This window comes from Eublepharis macularius, chromosome 15, assembly GCF_028583425.1.
Source record: "Eublepharis macularius isolate TG4126 chromosome 15, MPM_Emac_v1.0, whole genome shotgun sequence".
Taxonomy (NCBI): Eukaryota; Metazoa; Chordata; class Lepidosauria; order Squamata; family Eublepharidae; genus Eublepharis; species Eublepharis macularius.
The window spans coordinates 29,648,519-29,674,643 of record NC_072804.1 but is presented as its reverse complement, the minus strand read 5'-3'; the positions used below and the strand labels follow the sequence as shown (position 1 = coordinate 29,674,643).

Sequence of the window (26,125 nt, the reverse complement as noted above, 5' to 3'; positions counted from 1 at the left end):
TAAAACTGGAATTTACTTTATTGTAACAAATATGAAGCAACAAAATCAACAGGCATCTTTGAAGTTTAATTACAGGTATCGCAAGGGAAAATATTATTTGATCCTTAAATCAAAGTATACTAAAATGGCTAAGTCTAATACTACCTTCCACTTTCTCCTATGTCCTACAAAGTGCAAAGAAATCCTTGTAACTAATTCCCAAAATCAACATCCTTCCGTTCATGGAAGGGTGCTGTGAAGCAAAAAAGGAGAAAACAAACCCTTATTTTTCTTTACAAAATATTCAAGTGCCATGACAATTATGTACAAAAAAAAAAAGACTTATAAAATGTATGAAAGGTTTCATTTTGCACCCGTGTATAAAAGTGTCTTTGTGCAAGTTTTCTTTCTGAGTTGCCAGATGGCTCTTCTTCAGCTGGGATTTTGCCCTGCTTTTTCCATCGCTTGCTTGGGCATCCCATCTGTATCTCACCCCATCATCATCATCATCATCCCTGGATCCTCTCGATCTGTACATAGGGAATTTCCTCTTCCTTCATGGACTTCACTTTCCTGCTTTGTTATTGAGAACCTGGAAGAGGTGAAGAGAAAGAAAACATGTTCAGAGAACCCGATTCAGGACAGAGAGGGGTTAGGCTGTATTCATATTCCCTGATAAACTGGTTTTTTTAAAGGCATGGTTTGTGCAACAAATTCTAGTTTAGCCTATTGGGTGCAAGTATCAAATTCCAGTTTATGTGTGTAAGCCTCAGTTTGAGCAGCAGTTACAAAAAGGATAACATTTCTTTTTTTTCTAAATAGAGAAACCTTAAATCTCAAGGTGGTTTTAGAGTGGAGAATTGAGAGCCATCTGTCAGAATCAATCAAACTGGTTTACTTGTTGGGCCTACTGAAACTACTTTCATTTAGAAAAATTAGCACACTGTGACTTGATAACACAATAGCAGCAACCCTTGAAAGTTTGGGTCAATGGTTCATCTACCCCAGTATCCAGTCTCTGAAAATGTCCAACTCCCCGATGCTTGGTGCAAGCATCTGTGGAAGTACAGGTAAAATCAGACCACTCTGCTCCCCTTGGAACTGTTGTACATATGCCATGGAGATGCCACCCAAAAATGCCATCCCTGTGATGTGACATTATTACATTATATGAATTTCTTTGTTTCCATCAGTGGCAGCCACTGCTATAAATTGACAACCACTGATATAGATTGATAAAGCAGAATCTCGCAACTGAAGGAAAGTGGGTGAGTGGGAGTGGGAGAACATAACGCAGGGATGCCATTTTCCATGGCATCCCTATGGTATGTTGTCTGGAGCTGGACTTGTTGGTTCTGCACTCAACTGACACCACGGCAAACTAGGGAGCAGCCTCAACAGCATCTAGGGGCCCCATGGAGGAAGAAGGGATCACTGGAGGAACAAGCATGGCTTCCACTGCTGGGAGAAGCTGGTGGGGCCTCGCTGATCAGTGGCCACTCTTCTGGGCCCACCTACATGGCTGGTTGGGCAGACACTGGCTGTCTACCCATGTGAGAATTCACCTGAGGAAGCAGCACTGCCAGGGAAGGAAGGGCAGAGGGTGGGGGACCTGGCTGAGCAAGTCTCCTTATTGGAGGAGGGGCCCATCCCTCGCCTGGGTCAGGGAGAGCCTGACATATGTGAAATGTATTCTAAGCTCAGACAGATTTTTCAGAAAGTGTGTGGATAATTAGTTTGCTTCTGCATGGAATTCATGCTCCATGTCCCCTCTCCCAAATCTCAGAAGATTTAGCGTTGCCTTCTGAACAGGCACTGTACTTCCTCCAGCCTTCCAGGTTTTCCCAAGCTCTGTTGCAATCTTTCCCAAACTGGCTTCGGTAATTTTTTTCCTGGAAGATCATATAACCAAAGTAGATTTGAGAAAGTGTGGAAAAGAAGGGACAGGTCTCTGCATCTGACCACCAAGATCTGGCGCCACAACTGGCACGATCTTCTCTCCCGTCCAATATCCTCCCCAGTACTACCAGCAGGCTTTTTGCAATTAAAAACATTACCAGTAATCAGGGCTTTTTTTCAGCAGGAACGCAGTCGAACAGAGTTCCGGCACCGCTTGAAAATGGTCACGTGGCCAGTGGCCCCTCCCCCTGATCTCCAGACAGAGGGGAGTTGAGATTGTCTTCCGCGCCACTCAGCGGCACAGAGGGCAATCTAAACTCCCCTCTGCCTGGAGATCAGGGGGCGGGGCCACCGGCCATGTGACCATTTTTGCCAAGGGCGATTTAAACTTTAAAAAACTCCCCCCTTGTTCCAGCTGACCCAAAGTGATGTCATTGTGTGGTCCTGAGTTCTACCACCTCTTTTCCCAGAAAAAAAGCCCTGCCAGTAATAAAAAAACAATTACCAATAATTTTAAACAACAACCCCGCTCCCCCACAGGTGGCAGGATGGATGGTGGATTTAAGGGGAAAACATGGAGTAAATCTCCACGTGGAAGAATTGTTGCTGCTGTAAACGCAAAGGCAGTCAGAGCAGAGTAGAGTATTCTTCCTGCATGGCCACAGCTTTCAATTTCTGAAGCCTGCTACGTACCATCCACATTCCCAACTGGAGTATCTTCCTCTTCCGTTTCTTCTTCATTTAGTTCTTCCTCATCCTCATCTTCAAAAGAAAGGGATAAAAATAGTTTAGGAAGCTGAAAATCCTATTTTCTACCAAGGGGTCACTTCTGGTTATTTTGACTCAGGAGGGGTGACATGTTTAAGAACAAAACTCAGAGTGCCCTTGCAGGGTTCTCAGGCGGTCTGGGGTGTTTAACAGGGCTTGCTCAATATTTAGAAACCCTACTTATGATTCTGCTGATAATTCATTGTCTTGCTTTGAAAGACATGCACGTTGCCTCTCTGGTGGCAGCAGCTTTGTTCAACCACACATTCGTCGTAACACGGGAGAACGTGGTAACTGCAGCACAGGGTTATGGACTTTAGCCACAGGGAAGACACAGAGGCAATCTGAGCTGAAATGAATTTACTCCTCAAAATTGTCCTTGACATACTGCAGCATGAATTTTGATATGCAGTACCAGGGACCTCCCAGATGATGCCAGAAACACCTAAACACTATTCTGTGCATCTCTATGGTAGTTTGCTGAAGGACAGAACTCCCACTGTGCTTGAGCATCTTTGCTACAGATAGCCATGAAGTGGTATTACAGTTACCCAATTCTCAGAGGTCAGGTGACTCCAAGGGCCAATAGAGTCTCACCCCATTCTATAAAGCGGCTGGCTTTGTTCTGAACCTTCAGTCTGAGGAAATTCTTGCTCGTTAACAAAATGTGCTTTCAGACCACCGGTCCTAATTGTAGTTTTCCAATCCAAACTGACTTATTTATTGATGATAAGTAAATGCTGTTTTTCACAGGCATCAACAGAGCTTAGTCTCCAGGTTCAAATTATCTCTCCCCCACCCCAACCCACCTTGAGGAAAGGCCAAGTTTTCTCACCTGCCTCAAAGTCTATGGCTCTTATTGTTTCTGCGATGTGTTCTAAGTCAAGGGTGAAATAGTCCATGTTTTCAAAACCTGGTTCGATCTTCTCCAGTTGACCTCCCTTTGATGCCTCTACGATTCTGCATAGAAGACAGAATGAAAAAAGGGATTTAATGCAGATTTCCAGCACAATCTTTCCAGAAATATGAGGTCATTGTATCTTGGCCTCTAGCAGCAGAATTAAAGGGGAAAAGACAATATTCGGATGGTATACTCTTCTCCTTCAAAATAGGGCTGGAGGGACTTGGACCTTCTAAAAACCCTCCCCCCTTTTTTCTGAACTGGGTTATCTGAGCTTAAACTGGGAGCCACCGAAAATAGAGCATCTATGGAACAGACTGCCAGGAGAAGTCAATCTGGTCTTTCATCTTTTAACCTTCCAACAACAGGTGAAAACCTTTTCAGAAAGGCTTTGGGTATGGGGCGAGCTATTAATTACACTGACTTTTAGTTGCTGATTTTACCTTCTGCTACTTTTCAGCCATTTATTATAATTTATTATGCTGATTGCTATTTGTTAGATGTTTTATAAGGAGATTTTATTTTATCTTTTTAATCGCTGCTGGGCTCTTGTGGATTGTGGTGTTAATGTTTTCAGTACTGCTGCTTGGTACATTTTAGTTCTTTCGTTTGGAGACTGAAAACTACTCTAGAGGATAGAAATGCTTCGATAAATAAAAGGATCTCTATTCTTGGTGGTCATCTCTGGATATTTTCTTCCAGGAAGGGGTTGGAATGACTTAAAAGTAGAATAGGAAGCAAGAGTTCGAAGAGTTGGTGAACAGCAAAGATCTTTATCAAATACGTTTCAGGTTGCTTCTTGGGTACTTTTAATCTTTAAAAATTACTGTCATAACTTTTTTAAAAACATGCATATCAACTGCTTGTTATTATGCCCTAAACTGAAGGGGCAGTATTATGCAAATGAAAAGGTATAGTAGTACATATTTATTTATTTGGATATTTGTATTTGCTTTTCTCCCCAATGGGGGCTTCAAAGTACCTTTCCCCTTCCTCTATTTTACCATCGGAATAACTGTGCAAAGTAGGTTAAGCCCCTCACCAGTGAGCTTCCATTACAAGAGTGGGTATTCGAACCTGGATCTGGCAGATCCTACCACTACACCACAGTACGTGACTCAGTTCCTATCAGCTACCACTGAGTTCTGTAGGATGTATCAAATGTGATATTTTCACCTCATGACACCTATGTTCCATATACATATCACTTGTCAAAATAGTGGATATTTAGTGATAAAGACAGAAAACAACAGATTGCAAAGCCAATGATAGGGTGTGGGGGGGCAAATTTGTGTAGGGCATTCCTCACAACGAGGGAGCCCTTTTGTGGTGGGACTAAAAACGTGGCCACTAGAAGATTGTGAGGACCTTCTCGGAGGGCTCTCTAAAGTATCTCACAGCATGTCATGTGGTCCAAATTGGCTGGAGTCCTCTTCTGTAGCATACAGTGTAATGAAGAACCTGGCTTTCTGTGGAATATTGCCACTGAACAAAAAACTAGTGCACCCCTTCAAACTTGAGTTTGTCAAGGGAGTCTTGGGTGCAGGCTTTCAACCAGAGAGAGGGTTGCCCCTTAAAAGTTAGTGGTCCATTGCAAACAACCACAATTCTATCTGAGTTGTACAATTTTTAAAAAACCAAAAGATCCAGGACTTACGTTTTAATGAGTTGCTTGGCATTCTGAAAGGGAAAGAGAGACCATTTGTGAATAGTGATCACTCAGTTTAAATCAGACTAATAACTTCTCTGGTCTACCTCGGACTTTCGCTCAATTTAGGTGTCAAGCAGACCCATGCTAGGAATTGCTGTATGGTGGCTGAGAAAATGCTTGCTCCAAATATCACCTCTGCCATGAATTTGGGAGGAGGCCTTCAGTAAGCTGTCAGACTCAGGCCTCTATGAGTAATAGCGACCTAACTTACAGGATCAATGTAAGAATTTCAGAGGGAATATATGCAAAGCACTTCATAAATGCTAAGTGTTGTTAAGTATTCCTTGTAGCTAGGTGGCAGGTTGGAGGTTATTTTTATTTTATTTTTACTGCACTTATACCCTGTCTTTCTGCCCAATGGGGACCCAAAGCGGCTAACCTCATTCTCCTTGCCTTAATTTGGTGTAGCCAGTTTGGTGCAGTGGTTAAGAGTAGTGGGACTCTAATCTGGAGAACCGAGTTTGATTCCTCACTCCTCCACTTAAAGCCAGCTGGGTGACCTTGGGTCAGTCACAGCTCTCTCAGAGCTCTCTCAGCCCCACCCACCTACCACACAGGGTGATTGTTGTGGGGATAATAATAACATACTTTGTAAACCGCTCTGAGTGAATGTTAAGTTGTCCTGAAGGGCAGTATATAAATCAAATGTTGTTGTTATTGTTATAATTTTTTTCTCACAACAAACTCTGTGAGGTAGGTTAGGCTGAGAGCTTTTGTGACTAGCTCAAGGTCACCCAGTGAACTTTCATGGCAGAATGGAGAATTGAACCTGGGTTGCCCAGAACCTAGGCCGTTTCCAGATGGCTTACCTGCCGCCAGAACATCGTGCCACGTTGCGGGGAAAACGCGAAATATCGCGTTTTCTCGTGCAAGTTTTGCACGAAGTCACGCAACGTCGCGCTAAACTCGCGCGAGAAAACGCGATATTTCGCGTTTTCCCCCCAACATGGCAAGATGTTCCAGGGGCAGGTAAGCCGTCTGGAAACGGCCCTAGTCTGTCATTCTAGCCAGTATGCCACAATGGCTTAAGCCTTGGGCTTGCCTCTGTGAGATCTGGGTTCAAGTTTTACCCTGGCCATGGAATGGTTTCTGTGCAAGATAATTCTTTCTCAACTACAGCTGATGCCAGTATGGTCAGCAAAACTGGGCCATTGGCAAAATCCCAGCCAAAATCTCTAACACAGTGTTCAAATAACAGAGGGCTCGGGCAGGGGGGGAATCCTGTAATTTTTGTGATAGTCCCTTTCAACTGCTCTTTCTAGAAAGCAACAGCTGGCGCTCATTGATAATGTATCAAGACCCTCTTTCCCATAATTTGAGTATTGTCCCAATCCACTCTCAAGGGGTGCTAAATAAACCTTGCAGGCATTTGGAGGCCCCTGCCACCAGCCAGTGAACTAAGGATGCCCATCTTTATCCGGGTCTCACCAGAAGAAAAGCAGCTCCTGCCTCCTCTTCCATGGACTGAATGGCTGTCTCCACCAGCTTGCTGGATTTCTCCAGCTGCTCTTTGTACTGCTGGATGAGCTTTTGCATGAATCCGACTTTCTCTTCCTGCTCCTTGGAGATCCGTTCCAGCAATTCACTCCTCTTCTCCTCCAGGACTGCAATCAGAGCTTCAAACGTCTCACACAGGGCCTGCTTTACCTGCCGGCTGTTCTCCTGCCAGAGAATGAGAGAACGAATGAATGAGACCACTGGGTCAGTTTTTTCAATAGATTTGGGTTGTGAGTTTGCTGATGCTGGGTGGTTTGATGCTTTCAAATTGGTAACCGGAGTAATGTAATTTGTTTAATTTTGTGAACTGTCTTTGCAAGTTGGTAGCTTCACTGATTGCTGCCTTGAGTCTTTGGCGCTAAGGCGGGATAGGAACATTTTAAATAAATTTGAGTACATAAAATGCCTGGGATTGTTTTTATTATTTATTGCTCTGAATGATGGGTCTGATATACCTCAAGTGTTTTAACCAGAGAGTTCAGCATACTTACATAAATAATCCAAGTTCCCTTTATCCCCCCCCCCCCCGCCGCATCCCAAATTCCAGACTGTAAGATGGCTCCTGATACCATTCATTTGGATCTTCAGCTCCCAAGTCCTACCCCGTCTAGATGGCCCTTTCCTGCCAGCTCTTAACGGAAATAGTCCTGTCGCCTGCGTTAGATGCCCAGATTTGGAAGGGGGAAGCCACCAAGCTCTGGAGAGGGGCTACAGCTTCCGAGCCCTGCCTTGGGCAGCACTCAGGGTTGGGTTTCCCTTCGGTTGCTCAGATTTCGAAGAGCTCAGCCCATTTGCTGCATTCCTCACCTCAGTGGTTTTACACGACTCTTCCAGCTGGTTGATGATAGTCTGGACTCTGTCATTCCCTGCCACCAGCATAGAGATGCAGTTGGTCAGCTCTGTCTGTGAGGGAAGAAGATAAGAATAGATTTCAGTCCTGCAGCCTCCTCCCTGCTGGCGGGCTGTTCTTTAGAGGATGGCAAGAGAGGAGAACAGCTGAGGTAACAGGGAGGCCCCAATGGGTATTCAAGGAGGCACAGGGGAATTCTGAAATGTGGCAGTGATCAGAACTTTGTGTAGGTTTGATTTTAGTGAGGTTGGGTTTGTCCCACTGTGAAAGTATATGGGTCAGGCACCCCCTTGCTTTTTCAAAGAGAGGGACAACTTTCCACAGGGAACACAGGGAAATTAGAGCCAAGCTACAAGTGAGGAATGACACTTGCCTGGCAAGTGGACAGACTCACCTGTATTCCTCCCTGTTCACTTGCCATTCACTTGCGCTCCATTTGATCAATTGAAGCGCAAGTGAATGGCAAGTGAACAGGGAGGAATACAGGTGAGTCTGTCCACTTGCCAGGCAAGTGTCATTCCTCACTTGTAGCTTGGCATTGATGCATCTGACGGAGAGAGCTGTGGTTCTCAAAAGCTTATGCTACAATAAAGTTGGTTAGTCTTAAAGGTGCTACTGGACTCTTTGCTATTTGGGGTGAGAAGGCCAAGTTGCACAGTAAGCTGGCTGTAAGGTGATGCTATTCAAGAATTGCTTTTTGCTGACCCACTCTTAAAGAGCTTTGGGGTGGGATTGTACTGCAAACTGGCTGTCGGGTGATGTTATTCGTAGAACCACTTCTTACAGTACAGCACCATCCCTGGGGGTCCTCTCGACCCAGGTTCTTAACAAATCCTGGGAACTGGCTCTAATTAAATGTACCATTGGATGGAGGAAGGGAGGAGCAACTGTGTGTCAATCCTCTCTCTGCAACAACTCTCTCAAACGTTGGCAGGCATGCAAAGCTGCTTATGGAGAAAGAGGGTGGTCCACCCAAATTCATATAAAAGGGACCTTGAAATTGATTCACTCAACCCTGTATTACTCTATGGGATTAAAACTTGCAAGGGAAATCATAGATTCCAACCATGATGCCCAGGAGAAGACCCCCACCCAGCCAGCTTCTCCCTTGGGAATGCTTTTTGTAGACCTTGCAACCACCTTGCCACTTTTAACTCTAAATATAACTTTCCAGTGACTGCTTGAAGACTGCAGTCATCTGTATATTCAGACCCCGCTGCCTGCAGGCTGGGAGGCTATTCCTGAAAGGCAGAGCGCAGCACATCCTAGCGTCTCCAATCACCTCTTGGCCCAAATGGGAGAGGATTCCTCCCACACTGTGAATTCATCTGCATGCCAAGTTGGCTAGATGTAGACCCCTCTAAGTTCAAGTAATGCCACTCTTTGCCATGGTGCAGAAGCAGCTGGTCCAGCGCCAAATTTTCATAGTGGCGGAGAAGCCCTCTTTTGCTTAAAACAATGGTTTTTGGACTGTGAACCAGGGAACCCTCTGGATCCCTTAGTCGCAAAGATAGGTAGTGGCAGCAGATGGACTGCTGGCCTGCTACTGCCAATTAAAGTGGGTGGTGGTGGGGAACGGTTTCAGCAGCATTTTCACATGCCCCCCCCCAAGTGAGGGATCCTTTGTACAATTTGGGGAAGACCCTTAGGGGCTCAAAAACTAGGATTCCTCAGGCAAAAAGGAAAACAAGCAACTATCTTATTGCACTGTGGTTAAATCACCCCAATCATGGCAGAACAGAGAGTTGCTGCCCAACTGACTTGGTGATGGGGATGAATTATCTTCACCCCCTTTCAGAGCGAGAGCAGAGTTTGGCTTCCTTTCCCTTTACTGGTCATACAGCCGAATGCAATTACACGGTACCATTTTGTCATCATATAGTGGTAAGAGAAAGATAGCCAGTGTGGTGTCGTAGTTAGGGTGTTAGAATATGACCTGGAAGACCCACGTTCATATTCCTAAAGGTGGACTGAAAATGATTTAAATAAATAAAATGGGGACAGGAAAACCATTCATGCTATCCGGAGCTCCTTGATGGCTTTTTTTAAAAGCATGAGATGGCAAGCTCATGACCATGGGTGATCCCTGATTGGCAGGGATTGTGATCCCTGACTGGTTGGGACTATGTCATACAGAAGCAATTCTATAAAGACTGTTTAAACAGCGCTGAAATAGCAGCCAAACAATGATTAAACACGTGCGTGGAAAGTGCTTGAAGGAGTGGAAGACAAGGTATTTTGGCAGGCCTGTTTCACAATGCTTGAAAGCATAATTTTCACTTCAAAATCTTGATGGAAGAAAATTTGGTGCAGGCTGCTGGTACAGTGTGAAGCCACAGGGGAGCAGGGGGTGTCACATGAAGTAAATTTGTTTCATGCATGGTGACGAGGAAGGTCAATAGATGTGCCTGATGCTCTCATCCCCGTCCTAATGAATATATCCTAAGGGTGTATGAAGTAGCTGAAAAGCAGATGCCAGTTCATACCTTCTGCCCCTGAAAGATGCTTTGAAGAGGTGCCACTTCACAGTCTTTGTGAGCCCCAAAGACTTTGCACATGGAGCAGGTGGGCACCTCGCAGGTTAAGCAGTAGATGTTGATCTTCTCATCTTCGTGCTCCTTGCACATAGGGTGATTTCCCTTCTTCAAGGGCCGGCTGAGGAAAACACAAGAGACGCAAACTAGTATGGTGCTTCAAATTTGGGCATAAGAAAGAACATAAGAACATAAGAGAAGCCGTGTTGGATCAGGCCAATGGCCCATCCAGTCCAACACTCTGTGTCACACAGTGGCCAAAAAACCAGGTGTCCTCAGGAGGTCTGCCAGTGGGAAGGGACACTAGAAGCCCTCCCACTGATTGCCCCCCACCCAAATACCAAGAATACAGAGCATCACTGCCCTAGACAAAGAGTTCCATCTATACCTCGTGGCTAATAGCCACTGATGGACCTCTGCTCCATATGTTTATCCAAAATTTGCTTGAGTAGCAAATTATATGATACAGGCTACAAAACATCTAGTAGTCCATCCACAACCCTTTTGCTTATAAGGAAAATTTGCTTTAAAATTAAGAAATGGGGGGGGACAGGGTGACTGTTTAATACTCTCCCCACTCATCCTTTGAATAGTAAAGAGATGCATCTGACGAAGAGAACTGTGGTTCTCGAAAACGTATGCTACAATAAAGTTGGTTAGTCTTAAAGGTGTTACTTGACTCTTTGCTATTTTGCAACTACAGGTAAACATAGCTAACTCTTCTGGATCTCATTCTTTGAATGGCAGGCACTTATGTAGACCTCAGCTGGGGGTGGGGGCAGGACATTGCGGGGAGTGATTTAGAGGAGGGAAATAGCTGGTGTAGAAAAGATGAAGCACCCTTCTCTCAACAGTCACTTCACCACGCTAAGATTCCTCCCCGCCCCCAAAAGTGTCTTTGCTTTTAAACTAAAGATGTGGGTCGATTGCTGCATAATATGGTTGGATCTTGTAGATGTGTTCAGCTACCAGAGGCATGTTCTCTGGTGGGAGGACCCTTCCAAGTGTTTTGCATCAGGTGAAGAATCCACCAGGGAAATCGCTTCCACTAGCAGAACAGAGTTGGGCCTTCAAATTCAGAAGCAGAAGAAAGATGGCCCACAGATAGAACTGATACTCAAGAAGATAGCCTTATATGCTGGGTGGAAGAGTTAGCAGACGAAGCCTGAGTCCATACTTCTAGTGCAGCATGAAAAAGGGGAAATCATGTGAGATGCATCCTCAGGAGAATTGTCATCAGGAGAATTGTTAACTAGTGGGGGAAGAAGGGTAGTGCTGTGTGGCTTAATCTCTTGGGCTGGCCCTGGAAATATACACTTGTGCATTCCTGAACCTTCCTCCATTTACAGTCTATCTTTCCTGTAAAAACAAAGCTGTAATTGGTATAGGATTTATTAAATGGAAGCTGCACTCCGTGCAAACATAGCTGCCAATGTGTTTTTCTTTATAACCATCTTGTTTTTAATTTTCAATTTTGTAAGTGTAAAACCCAACCCACTTTTAGGAGTTATGAACGATATGGGACAAATTTAGTGTGAGCAGATGAAGACTAGAACCTGGACATCTTTGCGTACAGTAGAAACTTGGCCAGTTCCCATTACATTGCTAATATTAACCTGCTTGGTAAGGTTATGTTTAGATCTTTCTACTGTGCGTGCCAAAGTGTCTGAGAAGCAATGTCTATATCTACGGATCCCTTCATGTTATTTTTGGAAGCCAGTGCCCTTCTTCTCTATGGATGTGACTTCTGACACCCTTCAAAATCTCGTCAGTACTTACTCTTCTATATCTGGACTTCTTTCTAATGTGCCAGTTTTCATGGACTCCAGTGGGTATGGATTAATGTTGATTTTCTGATAGGATATTGTCTCAATTGAAAGGCATGGCTTTGCCATCGGTATGCTAGATTTTGGGCATCTGAACTGTTCTGGATCGGATCCTAGCTCACAACTATGCTTCCAACACTGGCCAATGAGATGCCTGTTTGAACTTGAAAGCATATCAAGCAACCCCCTTTTTTGCGAGTTTCTAATATCTTGGCATTCAGAGGTATACAGCCTCTGACCATGGAGCTCCTATTCAGCTAATCACTTTTGATAGCCTTATCCTTTGTGTCTGAAGAAGGGAGCTCTGACTCTCAAAAGCTTACACCCGGAAAATCTTGTTGGTCTCTAAGGTGCCACAGGACTCAAATTCTGCTATTCTACTGTGCAGACCACCATGGCTACCCACTTAAAACTATGCATTGTGAAGTTGTCTAATCTTCATTTAAAAGGTTTTCTAAGTGAGTGACCAACACTGCATCTTGTGGCAGTGAATTCCATAAGCTAACTATGTGTGTTGTTTGAAGAAGTACACAGCTGACTGTGCACTAACAACTACATGGAAATGAGCCCTCAGTGCTGGGTTAAAGGCCTATGTACTGCACTCAAGGACCTCCCTTCCCATTTTTCTTGGATCTGAGGCCTTCCTGTGCCTGGATTCACCTGGAGCTAACAGGTGGCTGGATCAACAGCTCATCACTTGTTAAACCAGCTCTGGGCCATAGAACCATCACAGAATGCAGGTGAGGGGGCTGATATGGCAGCATACCACTCCATACACAACCAAAATTCCTCTCCCTGCACTTAGAAAACTAGCTTGCAAAGGCTAGGTCAGAAACATCTCCCTAATATTTCATTTTCTAAACAACGCAGGGTGGGGTCTAATTTTTAGAGCAGAAGGTTTCTAAACCCTGTCCTCTCCATGAATTGAGTCAGACCATTGGTCTATCGAAGTCACGGTTGCCTACTCTGACTGGCAGCTGCTCTCCAGGGTCTTAGACAGAGAAAGATCTTTCCCATCACCTCCTACCAGACGCTTTAAACAGCGACAGTTCATTGTCAGTGCTGTGGAAAGCTTCATCCGCTGATTTCTGCAAAATCAGGAAGCACAAGAGCAGGCCAGAGCAGGCCCCCCTGATCAGTTGACAATCCTATCTGTCATCCCATAGAACACTAGTTTAGGACCTACTGCAGGCCTGGAGTCACTCAGCAAACTCCATCTCGCACAAAGGAGGAGGACTCCTTCCCACCCCAGGCTTTCTAATCAATTACAGATCTCCTCTGCCCCTTTTTTGAGGATCAGCAGTTCAAGGAGTGCCAACCTGGAGTATTCCTGTTTGTAGATCTCAATGATGTTCTCCACCAGTAGATTCCTCTGGAGACCATAGACTCCATGCCGGTCCAAGATGACTTCGTGGCGGCAGGAGGGGCAACGGAACCGTCCCCCTGATATGGTTGTCCCGCGACTAGTTTGCCAGTATGGATTAGCAGCCTGTGGGTGCCATGCACAACATAAGGTCAATGGTCAAGTAACCTCCATCAAACCCAACTATCTTCCCTCTGATGCCAACTTCTGTCCTGAGATCTCAGCTATTTAAGTACCGTCACAGCCATCCTGACCTAGATGGCCCAGGCTAACCCAATCCCATCAGATCTTGGAAGGTGAACAGGGCCAGCCCAGGTTAGGAGGACTTGGATGGGAGACCACCATGGAAGTCCAGGGTCACTACGCAGAGGGAGGTAATGGCAAACCACCTCTGAGCATCTCTTGCCTTGAAAACTCTACAGGGTTGCCATAAGTCAGCTGCACCTTGATGGCACTTTACACACACACATACAGCCCTCCTGTGTGCTGATAAGAATGTCCTCAAATGACTAGAGATCTCCAACATGTTTGGTGCACAGTGCTTGTCATTACAAAAATGAACCTTCAGCCCCCATCTGAATAACTTTTGGAATAGCTGCCAACACGGTTTGATTGGGGCTGGTAACTGGTGGCCAGAACCAATGGAGTTTTTCATTCGCAGCAATGATTAGCAAGTAGATTATGATCCTGCGAGGTACAGTTGGCACATGATACATCTGCCTGGCTGAATCTAAGAAGGTCTGGCCCTGCTCAGTACCTGGATGGTAGACTTCCTGTAAACCCTAGTGCTAGCATGGTAGTAGCAGCTTGAATTGTGGCCTTGAAGATTCAGGTTCGAATCACTACACTGCCACGGAAACTCTCTGGATGATCTTGGGCTAGTCAATCACTCTCAGTCTAACCAACCTCACAGGGTTGTGAGGAATGATCAAAACTGGTGTGTGGGGGGGAGTGGACTGCAGCATGCTGGGAAAGCAATAGCCCCAGTCCACAAAATAGGCAGATGGATGGATATACCCCAAAGAATATTTTTTCTACTTGTTTTTACATGAGTAATGAATATTTTGCATATCTGTTTCATTGCCACTTGAACCCTAAAGATAGGATCTAGTAGAAATCCTAACACATAGGTAAATATAAAAATCAATTGAAATTCTGTCTTAAACATAAGACTTCAGACTGAACTCTATCACAGTTCTGGAAGTCTTTGGTTTTTAAGCATGGAGAGCCAAAATCTTCTGTTCCAACATACAGATCTTGAAAAAGAAGGCCATTGCCTGTTATCTAGTCTGTTTGACAAGTTGATACATCCCAAGTATCTGATATTTAGAGGTAGACTGCCCTGAATGTGGAGGTTCTCCCTGGCTAATTGCCATTCATTAAATCTATCAATTTGTCTATTCCTCTTTAGTGGCTGTTGCATCTTGTAATGAATGCCACACCTTCTGTGAAGAAGTTGACAATCCAGAAAGTTACCACAAATCAGCTTCATTGGGAGACCACCATGGGCAGCGGTTCAAATCCCTTGATTGGTTTTCATCCCAATTCCATGCAGATTTGGCTGGATTTGGGTGTGCCTAATTCTTCATAGGACTAGATTGAGAGTTGCCTTCTGCAGCTGAGAAGGGGCAGTGGGAGGATTTATTATTTGATAGTCCCTAAAAAGTGTTGGGGATAAAAAACAGTTCCTTGTGACTTTACGATGTGGCTTCATCTTGCACACCTACCATCCCACAGGGTTCCCCATGGACAGAAGGATGACAAGTTACCTTTTGCTTCATAAAGAAGAATTCATGTGGAAATGTGTTACCAGGAACAGCACTACCTCCATCTCTTTGCTGACGCAAGCAGTTTTAGAAGTATTTTGTGCACAGATTTTTTTTTTTAATTTTACAACTTATGCACACCATTGTTTGAATCTCTTATGCCCTGATGTGCAAATGGATATTAAAAGGGACAATGAATTTGTGCTGGTTAAGATTTAATTTCCTCCAGTCCTGATCCTCTTACAAACTGTTCCTTCAAAAATATGAATGATAAATGACAATTTGCCACCGTAAATGGACCTCAGATCGGCCAGATGAAGGACCATTTTGCTGGATCTATGGGTAGTGCCTGCCATCCCATTGGCTCCTGTAGCAATTCCCAGGGGGTGTGTATGCTTCAAAGTCCCGCCTGCCTCTTGCCTGTTGTTAGTATTAATGAGATTCAGCTTGAATTGGATGTTCTGGGGAGGAAATTTATTACATAGCTCTTTTTCCTGGGGTCTTTTTCCACAAGAGAGTTCTGCTCCAGGGGTAGGCAGGGTATCAGTTCTCTGTGGAACAACCAGATGCGCCAGTGAAATGGACACACATGGGGGTTTGTTGTGTGGCATGGTGCACACGTGGCTTTTCCTCACTGGAAGCAACCTCTGTGCAGAAATCCTCCTTATTCGATGCAGCAGCCCTTGGTTATGAACTAGCAGTGATAGGTCTGGCATCAGTTTCAACAGGCACCTCTCCTCAGCCTGCCAATCCATAAGTCCTATGGAAAACTTTGACCTCTCTTCCGGCAAACAGAAGCCATTTTCTTCTCCTCCTCCCCCCCCCTTTTGTTTTGTTTCCTTGGAGGTTTAGTACAACACAGCTGGGGAAGCCTGCGTCAGGAGTCAAATGGGCCCCCTAAGTGGCAAGTGCTCTTATCAGCTGGTTCTTAGCCAGCATTCTTCTAAGAGGAGGGAATTGGTTCTCCTGTGTGAAGACAGTTACTTATGGTCGGCAAGGCTAGGCTGAGGGGCTACAGGCCAGAACAAATGCTTTCGATCTCAAGGGGTTCATTGCACCCCCCTAAAAAGAGAGAGGTTGATCCTAACCTTGGACAGTGAAAGGTAGCACCATGAGGGAGACCTTTGTTCAACACAGAAGGGATATTGAAGATATGCAGATAACTTGAAGAAGCATACATGTATACATCTTTTGCTACAATTCTACACAGTGCAGTTCTATGCAAAGTTATACTCTAGGAAACCCACCAACGGATTTAGAAGTATGTAATTCCATTTAGGATTGCAATAAAAGTTTCTACAATTAGTAGCATTTTCTCGGGTCATGATACCATCAATTCTTAGAGTATTTTCATATGTGACTGCAAAAATGCTCTTTGGAGCCTAGATCCAGCTTACTTGTAAATTCTGCGTCTGTTATGAAAGAGAAACTCTCTTTCCAGGCAGCCAAAGTAGAATGACTGATGTAAGGAAAAGTCCTTCCTTGTGAAAATGGGTTTCCGTGTTAGTCTCGTTAGCATTCAAAAGCCACCCATTCTCAGAACTTCCACTGACATAAACCTGCCCCTCAAACATTAATCTTAGCAGATGCCAAGCAATTTAAAACATACCCCACCTTGGACAACATTGTGGATGCACACTGACCTGGAAGACATCGTTGGCGCATTTCCTGCATAGGTTATGCTGGCAGGGTAAGATCACCACAGGCTTGGCAAACATCTCCAGGCAGATGGGACAGATCAGTTGCTTCTCCAAGTTCTCCATGGGATTAGAGTCTCGAATGATGCTGGGCTGGTAATCCATTGCTCTGTTCAGAGCGTCTTCCAAGATATATCCTTACTGGCTGGAGAGAGATACCGCAGAGAATGACTTACAATTTCCTTCTAGAAGACTGACTTGGCTCTTGAATGGTGCTTCGTCGGTTGACCCTTCAAGCTAACTCTTTGGGTGTCTGCTCTTTGTCTGCTGCAGCAACCCTTGCCTATTTATAATTTATCTCAAGAGTCACATGTGCTTTGGCTGGCAGAATCAGTTGGGAAGAGGGTCGTGTTTCCTCTGGGCTGACACACAGTCACATGGAAGGGGGTGAGCAGTCGCCCCTCCAGAAAGAGGGACTGTAAACAAGGCACAGGACAGACTGTTCACCGTTTGGGAAGTCAATTTCCAAGGAGGTGGTATTATTTATTTCCCCTCTTTTGCCAGGGTCTTTTGAAACAAAGAAACAACAGCCCAGCGGCCATAAGCAGTCACGCTTTTCAGGCCATTCGACAGGACAGGCTAGCATGGCCTCTCCCCTAACTTCAAGGATTAAACTTGAGCCACTCAACAAAATTGTTTGCTATTTCCAGCACAGGCTGCCTTCCTCTTTCAAAGGGTCACTCTTCTCATCTCTTCCTCCTGCTGCTGCTCAGGAATCCCCCAGTCTTTCTCTGACATCTCACATTTGGACTTTCATTGCTGATTCACACGCAAGGGTGAGTGGCCGTTTAACTCCCAGGGACATTTCCCAGTGGGTTACTGCTCAAGCATCAGAGCCAAGCCCGAACAACTCTTCCAACACCTCAGGGGCCATTTCACTGGTAATGCTTTTTGGTGGTACCAGCTCACCAGCTCCTTTCCTCTTACACCGCTTCTGGTTTGTGGGAGGAAGAAAGCAACAATGGTCACTGTTGGTGCTGCTGAGGTGAGAGGCCCCTGAAGTGCTGGTTCTTGAGCCATTTTTACTTCTCCTGCTCCTGATCACACATTACAGAGTAAACAAGCTGGGGTGAGTTGCAGGTTCTCATTTTCTGTGTATGTAGTTATTTGTTTCTTTATTAAAACACTTATATACCACTTTCCCCATGGTTCATGGCAACTTACAATAATTAAAAACATCAAATGGCAATAGCCCCTAAATTACCCCCCACCCCAACATAATAAACCCTTATAAAATGGCAGTGTCTAATTCAGATGAAGACCATGATGTGCATGTAAGAAAGACTTCCGCCTCCCCCTTCCCAAGCACAATTTTTCCAATCTGAAGCAGTCTCATATACACATGAAGCTGCCTTATACTGCGTCAGACCCTTGGTCCATCAAAGCTAGTCTTGTCTACACTGACTGGCAGCAGCTCTCCAGGGTGTCAGGTCAAGGTCTTTCACATCACCTGCTACCCAGTCCTGCAAAATGGCTGCCATGGGGCTGGATTGGACAAATCACAAAATGGCTGCCATGAGGTTGCGTCCAACCACAAAATGAGGGCCATTTCCATAACAGAGGCAACTGTTTCCAAATGAGTACTCCTGCAGATATAAAAGGTAATGCCTCCTGGACATCTCCCACTTGAATGCAGTAGAAGAAAACCAGGATCGGCTCTTTGCTACGGGTAAGAAGCAAGTGGCAGCCAAGGAATATATTGGTGGATGTCATTATGGACACTGATCTAGTGGATAGTTCTCCCGCACAAGTTGAAATGATACAAACAGGAGTTTATGAATGAACATCCAATAAAAAATGGAAGTGACATCAGGGAGCTCTAGGAATTGCTGTTCTACAATTTTACTGTAACTCTATAGTTTTTCCATATTGTTTCTGGTGATTCCTAGAGCTACCTATGTCACTTCCTGTTTTTTTAACCAACAGTGACATGATGCCACAGCTGGCATCACACACCCATCCCCTCCCACAGCCCTTCTGCAGATTGCCAGACACTGCATGGCGACCTTAACTACAGCCCCTGTATTTGAACAGGCCCCAACATGTTTTCCATCAGCATGGCAGCACTGAGGCAACACCGAGCTCATGAAAAACCACCTGATGTGCCTATTACTCAAACAGCAGTTTGCAAGTCTCTGAATATCAGTGTTGATCAATGGTTTTCAGGAAGATCTCACAATAAAAGGAGAGGATAGAGCATCCTCAAATGTTTAGGAGCATGTGATTTTCCTGAGGGAAAAAATAAGTGGAAAGCTACACATGCTTCTCCACAGATCTAGAATAATAACATCCTGTTTATGGCTCCATGAAGAAAGGCCAAGCCACACCTCTGGTCCTTGTGTATGTGGGTGGGAGCCCTGTCTCTGATAGGTCAGAAATTGAATACACAGGGAGGAGGAACAGGAGTGTAAAATTACCCCTAGTTTGCGATGACAGTGAAAATCCAACACTTAGAAAACAGATTGGTCTCTGACGGTTGAAAAACCCTCTAGCCATGTGCTCTGAATGTTGCCATTTAATATAGACTGTCCCAGTTTTCTGCTACCTGTCTGTAGTAAATTGACTCTAGAGGAAGTCTCATTCAAATGATGTGTGAGCTTGCAATAGCTGTCCTTTTTCAGGGCTCAGCTCCCTTTGCATAGTCTCTAAAAGTTAAATCTCTGATCGAGGAATGGATGCTTCTAATATAGTGCTCAATGCATGTCAGGGAACTGTGCACGAACATTAACAGAGCGATCCTAAGAGCCAAACTACAAGTGAGGAACTACACTTGCCTGGCAAGTGAACAGACTTGTGTATTCCTCCCTGTTCACTTGATCAAGTGGAGAGCAAGTGAATGGCAAGTGAACAGGGAGGAATACACGTGAGTCTGTTCACTTGCCAGGCAAGTGTCATTCTTCACTTGTAGCTTGGCTCTAAGAAGAGTTACTCCAGTCTAAACCCATTGAAATCAATAGGCATAGACTGGAGTAACTCTGCTTAGGATTGCCTTGTAAAGCACCACATAGTTCACAGCCTGCCGTTTCATACCCTGCAGCAGTTAAGGCATATTTTGGCAACAGTTCAGGCTAACATTGGGATAGGATAATGATGTTTTACTTTGACCCCAAACACTCTCTTGCCTTCGAAATCTGCTCAGGGAAAGCTAAACAAATTGCTCACCAATGTGCAATGCTGTTGTGTGGGGAAGATTCTGTGAGTGATTCGTGTTAGCATTTTGGTATTCATCTGGGGCAGGTTAGAACACATGACAGACAGTATATTAAAATTATTTTATTTTTACTACCTCTTTTTCTTCAAGGAATGCAGGGAGGCGTTCGTGGAATTGTGTGTGTATGTATGTGAGAGACAGACAGACAGACCAACCAATCGATGGATCAATCGATTGATTGATTGATCAATCTTTGGCAATACACTAGAAATCAGTGGCTGCTAATGAGGATTCTCTGCAGGTGGAATCCGCTGCATTGCAAAACACTGGCTCTCTGAATCAACCACTTAGAGAGGAACCACCACTGTCCACACTCTATAAAAAAGGGGTAGTAATGAGATACTCTGACAAGTCTCTCTGCAAACCGCAGTACAGCACATGAGTGAATACATTCTTGAGGAGGGTTCTGGCTCAGCGATCGAACATATGTTTTGCAAGCGGTGGGTTTCAGGTTCAATACCTAGTATTGCCAGTTAAAAAACAATCTTAGGTAACAGCTAGGAAAGGCCTCTGCCTGTCACCTTGGAAAACCACCACCAGTCTGGTGGTGAGGGGAGGAAGGCCTGTGTTGAATATGGAACAGCTTCATATATTCCCAGTGGCGGCGATTCTGGGGCCCTGGGCAAAAGTCAAGGATGGGGCCTACCAAATCCTTTTTATTACTACCTGACCCACTCTGAACAAGAATCAAGTGCTCAGTTTTCATAATGCACGTCCCCTTACAAATGCACCACCACAGTTTGTGTTTTGAGCTTACTCTATTTTCCATCGCCATTGTCAATCATCCCCACTGGCCACCAGGTCCCCCACAGCGTCCAGGCTGCCCATAGGTAAGACCCCTCATACATGTTCCTCAATGTTGCAATTCCCAAATCTATCACGTTTTATCTCATGTTTCCTCCACGGAATTTAGAGTAGCACACATGGATCTCCCTGTGTCTATTTTATCCTCACAGCCACCCTGCGGGGTAAGAGGCTGAAGGAATAACTACTGAGAGACATCATTGTGTAGTGATGAGAGTGTCAGGCTACGATCTAGGAGAATGGGGTTTGAATCCCCCACTCTGCTATGCAAACTTGCTGGGTGATCTTGGGCCAGGCACACATTCTCAATTAAACTTACGCCACAGGGTGGTGGTTGTGTGAGAAGGATAAATGGAAGGTCCCCATTGTCAAGAAAGCGGGGCGGGGTTAAAACAACAACATTTTTTATGGGTCCTGTCAAACAGACATGTGCTGGAAGTTCTGTAGTGAAACTTGATAGGCACTCAGGGCCCCAATTAAAATCAGGATCACAGTGTATGAGGACAGAGAGAGCCTCCCCCACTCAGCTGTTTTCCTGATCTGAAGTATCCCTAGGGAGCCACTACTGACCCTGATGGGGAAATCTGCATGTACTGTGTGCATACACATACTAAGTTTCTCCAACTGTGAAAACAGCAGCTCTCTGGGGGCCATTTTGAGTTGAGTAGATGGTGCAAAACTTAAGCCCTTCTTCCCTATACATCATGATCTTGATCTGACTCAGGCTTCCATATGCCTGAGAATCCAATTTAAACACAGAATTCACAGTGCACATCTGGTCAACAGGACCCAGGGGAGACACAAGTTGGATGACCCATAAACAACATATTGTGCACTTTAGCCCTGAAAGAATGGGACTGGCTGATGGCTGCCCAAGGACACTCAGGGCCACACTACAAGTGAGGAATGACACTCACCTGGCAAGTGAACAGACGTACGTGTATTCCTCCCTGTTCACTTGCCATTGTCCACTTGATCAAGTGGAAAGCAAGTGAATGGCAAGTGAACAGGGAGGAATACACGTGAGTCTGTTCACTTGCCAGGCAAGTGTCATTCATCACTTGTAGCTTGGCCCATAGTGAGCTTCATGGCTGGAGGGTATTTGAACCCAGGTCTCTCCAGTCCAGCACATTATTTATTTATTTAGCTATAGTCCACCTTTCTCACTGAGATCCAAAGCAAATTACTTACTGCAAGTGAATACAATATAATCAATAACTAGGACATTCACAGAGCAAAAATACACTATGATCAGCTGTTGGGACATTCAATGAAAACAGATACAACAGGGTATGGTAGCAGCAAATTTGAAAACTACCATAAAGCTGAATACACTCTGCACTGGCTTTCACTGGGTTTACTTCTTAGAGTTTATCAGCCAGACTAAAATAAGTAATTGCACTGTCAGAGCAAGGACTTGCATGGGATTGCAAGTGTTTCTGTGTTGTGTGACCCCTCATCTCAGGCTACATTGCACAACAGAATAGATCACTCACATGAACTGTTAGTTGCCCAAGAAAGCCAGCTGATATATATCATCTGAACTAGTTAACTTGTCTAGGGTCAGCCTGTTAAGCAACAGGTGGTCACCAGCTCATGAATGAACCACAGAATAATATTTTTAAGATGCTATTATTTATTAGAATGGAACCATGGCCAAGTCATATTTTTTAAATCACACAATTGTGTGAATAGTCCCATTAGTGGCCTTGCCTAAAGTGATCTGGGTCATATCTGTACTACCAGTTTCACCCTCCTATTATAACTCTCAACAAAGGAATTCAGGAACTCACATCTCTAACGGGAAATCTGCAACATTTTTTTTAAAAAAAATTATACAAAAAAAATTACAACCACCATGGTGGCCACTGGCAAGTCTACGCATAAGCTTCTATGAAAGGTCTCCAAATATGATAATAATGATGATGATGATATCTAAAAATAAATCCATATGCAATTGTCATCTGTATGCCATATGTCAAATGTTGATAAAGATGTTAGGTGCTCAATCCGTTGAATTAGGGGAGGTGGGCATTTGTCTTTCCAATGCTGTAATATAAGTTTCTTAGCTACAGCATGAGCAGAGAGGGTCCATTTTCATTAACCATATGTTAAGCTCCAGGAAACTGGCAAATATTTTTGAAATACATAAATATCTTAAAAACCAATGAGTATTCTAATACAGAATTAATAGGAGTGATAACTTCCAAAAGGCCTGGAAAACAGGATACATCCACAACATATGCTTGGGAGATATGTCCTATAATTTATAACAACAGCAATTAGAAAATGTACTTAATATTTTAATCATACATACACACATATATTGCTGAATAAGTCACAACTTAAGATGCATAGAAGTAACAGGATTAAATCTTAAGATCATATCCAATTGCTTTGGCAAAATTAGGTGATCAATCTCCTTATTCCATTCAACCCCTGCAACTCTGCATATCATATTTATTCACAGACATTAAATATTTATAAACAAATATTTTAGGTTTAATTTTCTGCATTGATTCAATGAGATTTTCCAAAAAAAGGGGAGACTCTGAAACACTCAGAGCGCAAGTGAATGGCAAGTGAACAAGGAGGAATACACTTGAGTCTGTTCACTTGCCAGGCAAGTGTAATTCCTCACTTGTAGCTTGGCTCTCAGTGCTGCAGGGCCCTATCTAGATAACAACAAATGTTGCAGTTGTAAATATTACCATTCAAGAGAAGCTGACAACCCATATCTAGACCTCAGCTGCGAAAAAGACAAAAACTCATCATCAAAGCCTATCAACTGATCCAGAGTAAAAATGCCATCCGTCCAAGCCGCCCATAAAAAAAGATTTCCTCCTAATTTGCAATGTTTATGTAAAGCTGGAGTGATGGTGGCTCATTGGAAGAAACTGTAGCCCTGTGTACCTGACACCTCCCCACATGGAGGGAGTGTAGGCCCTGTGCTGGGGATCATATGGAAGCAGGCAGTGGGTCCAGCATATTTGGGCCAGTTCAGTCCATGCATGGTGGGGTTATGTGCAGTGGGCTTCTGAGTGAATGATGAAGGCAATACTCTGGCCTCAATCAGAATGGCAGCAACAGGATACATCCACAACATATGCTTGGGAGATATGTCCTGTAATTTATAACAACAGCAATTAGAAAATGTACTTAATATTTTAATCAAAAGGTGCTGCGGTGTCCAGTATACCCTAAACACAAACCCAGTTTGGTGTAGTGGTTAAGAGCGCGGGACGGTAATCTGGAGAGCCGGGTTTGATTCCCCACTCCTCCACTTGAAGCCAGCTGGGAGACCTTGGGTCAGTCGCGACTCTCTCAGAGCTCTCTCAGCCCCACCCACCTCACAGGGTGTTTTGTTGTGGGGATAATAATAGCATACTTTGTAAACCGCTCTGAGTGGGCATTAAGTTGTCCTGAAGGGCGGTATATAAATCAAATGTCGTTGTTGTTTGTTGTTGTTATAGCATGGGTTAAGGGGATGCCGGAGTTAACTCTTTTCCTCTGGGCTGTTTTCTGATCAAAAACTCTCCCCCCCACACCAGCTCCTTCTCCACCTGCAAAGCAAAAGAAACCTGGTCCCATTTACAGAGGAAAGCTCTTGGGAAGGCAATTTTGATCAGGAATCCATAGGGAAACAGTAACCAACTCTTCTCTTTTGCATCCCTTTTCTGATCAAGTTCAGTGTCCCCACCAATGTTTGCACTGAAGCAGCAGTTCTCAGAGTTTAGCAACCCAAGGACAGACCCCCTTCCCATTTTAATTTAAATTTTTTCACACATGCTCAGGGCTTTTTTTCAGCGGGAACGCGGTGGAATGGAGTTCCGGAACCTCTTGAAAATGGTCACATGGCTGGTGGCCCCGCCCCCTCTGTCTAGAGATGAGGGGGTGGGGCCACCAGCCATGTGACCATTTTCGCCAAGTGCAACCCACTGAGTTCCACCACCTCTTTTCCCAGAAAAAAAGCCCTGCACATGCTTAAGTGCTTCTTTTGTACCTCACTGGTGCCTACCACACAGTCCAGTTTCCAAGGGTGCATTGAGGCCTCTGCTCTCTTATACCCCCAAAACAATAGAGTGAGAACCGCATCAGCTGAACTTTAAAAGCAAGTTGAATAAAATGTTTGTGTGGTCTTCCAACACTCTACAGGAAACTGCCGTTGGCTAGTACTGTCTTTGGATGCAGTGGGGCGAAATCCTTTGCCCTGGAAAAAAAAAGTGAAAATTAGTTAAATGTTATACCTGAAGTAACTATGATACCCATATTAGCACCACAACCTCCTAGATGCCAGTGGTAAGCTGCAGTACTGCAGCCCAAGCTCTGCTCACAACCTGAGTTTGATTCCAGCAGAAGCCGGGTTCAGGTAGCTGGCTCAAGGTTGACTCAGCCTTCCATCCTTCCGAGTTCGATAAAACGAGTACCCAGTTTCCTGAGGGTAAAGTGTAGATGACTGGGGAAGGCAATGGCAAACCACCCCATAAAAAGTCTGCCAAGAAAACGTCGTGATGCAACGTCACCCCATGGGTCAGTAATGACTCGGTGCTTGCACAGGGGACTACCTTTACCTTTACCTAATTACAGTTCTAAGAGCTGAGCTACAGAAGGGTCTGTGGATCGATGGTAGAGAGTTCCCTTTGTGTGTGGAAGGTCCAATCCTTGGCATTTCCAATGAGAAAGATCAGGCAGGAGATGATGTGAAAGACCTTGACCTGCGACCCTGAAAAGCCACTGCAAGTCAGAGTAGACAATACTGACCTTGATGGACCGATGGTATGAATCAGTACAAGACAGCTACATGTGTACTGGATGCTGGCACCTAATCATAACATTTTCTAGCTAGCACTCTGAGGTGATGTGGAAGTTAGGAGACTGTGGGCAGAGACAGCGGTACAACCTCTTCAAAAATAGGGGAAGTCAATTCCATCCCTTTCTCTGAAGTAGAGTCCCTGTCCTCATCCCTAGAAAACTAAGAGGGTTCTACTTTTGCATTTGCTGGGGTTTGTGTGTGCATGGGAGGGGTTTACTCTGACAAAGGACAAGTGGTCCCTTGGGAGCACTCTTGGGGATCCTACTGGACTCCATTTTGAGCAATGAGACATTCAAGTAAAATCGAAAACCATCCACCTGTCACATCTAATTAGTATGAGAGGGGTCATGCTTGCTAAACATACATTTTATTGCTTGGTTGTTGCATCTTTAATTGAGTGACCCCCCCCCCCGAGAGCAATCAGCTGATGGGTCAGTTGATATGTGTGAGAAGGGGACAGGAAAGCTACCCAGCCCAAACAACAGCTGGGCAAATGCTTCCCGTTC

General features: G+C 44.6%; 1 protein-coding gene across 1 annotated transcript; it reads right to left on the bottom strand.

Moving 5' to 3' along the window:
* TRIM63 (tripartite motif containing 63) lies at window positions 1-17,041 on the bottom strand. Its single transcript, XM_054999281.1, has 9 exons — window positions 16,738-17,041; window positions 13,285-13,454; window positions 10,092-10,260; window positions 7,563-7,658; window positions 6,687-6,920; window positions 5,205-5,227; window positions 3,482-3,606; window positions 2,572-2,640; window positions 1-571 (listed from the first exon to the last, which is right to left on the bottom strand). The coding sequence occupies exons 1-9, from the start codon at window positions 16,894-16,896 to the stop codon at window positions 561-563; spliced, it is 1,056 nt and encodes a 351-aa protein (XP_054855256.1). The 5' UTR covers window positions 16,897-17,041; the 3' UTR covers window positions 1-560.
* Between the last annotated feature and the right edge of the window lie 9,084 nt (window positions 17,042-26,125).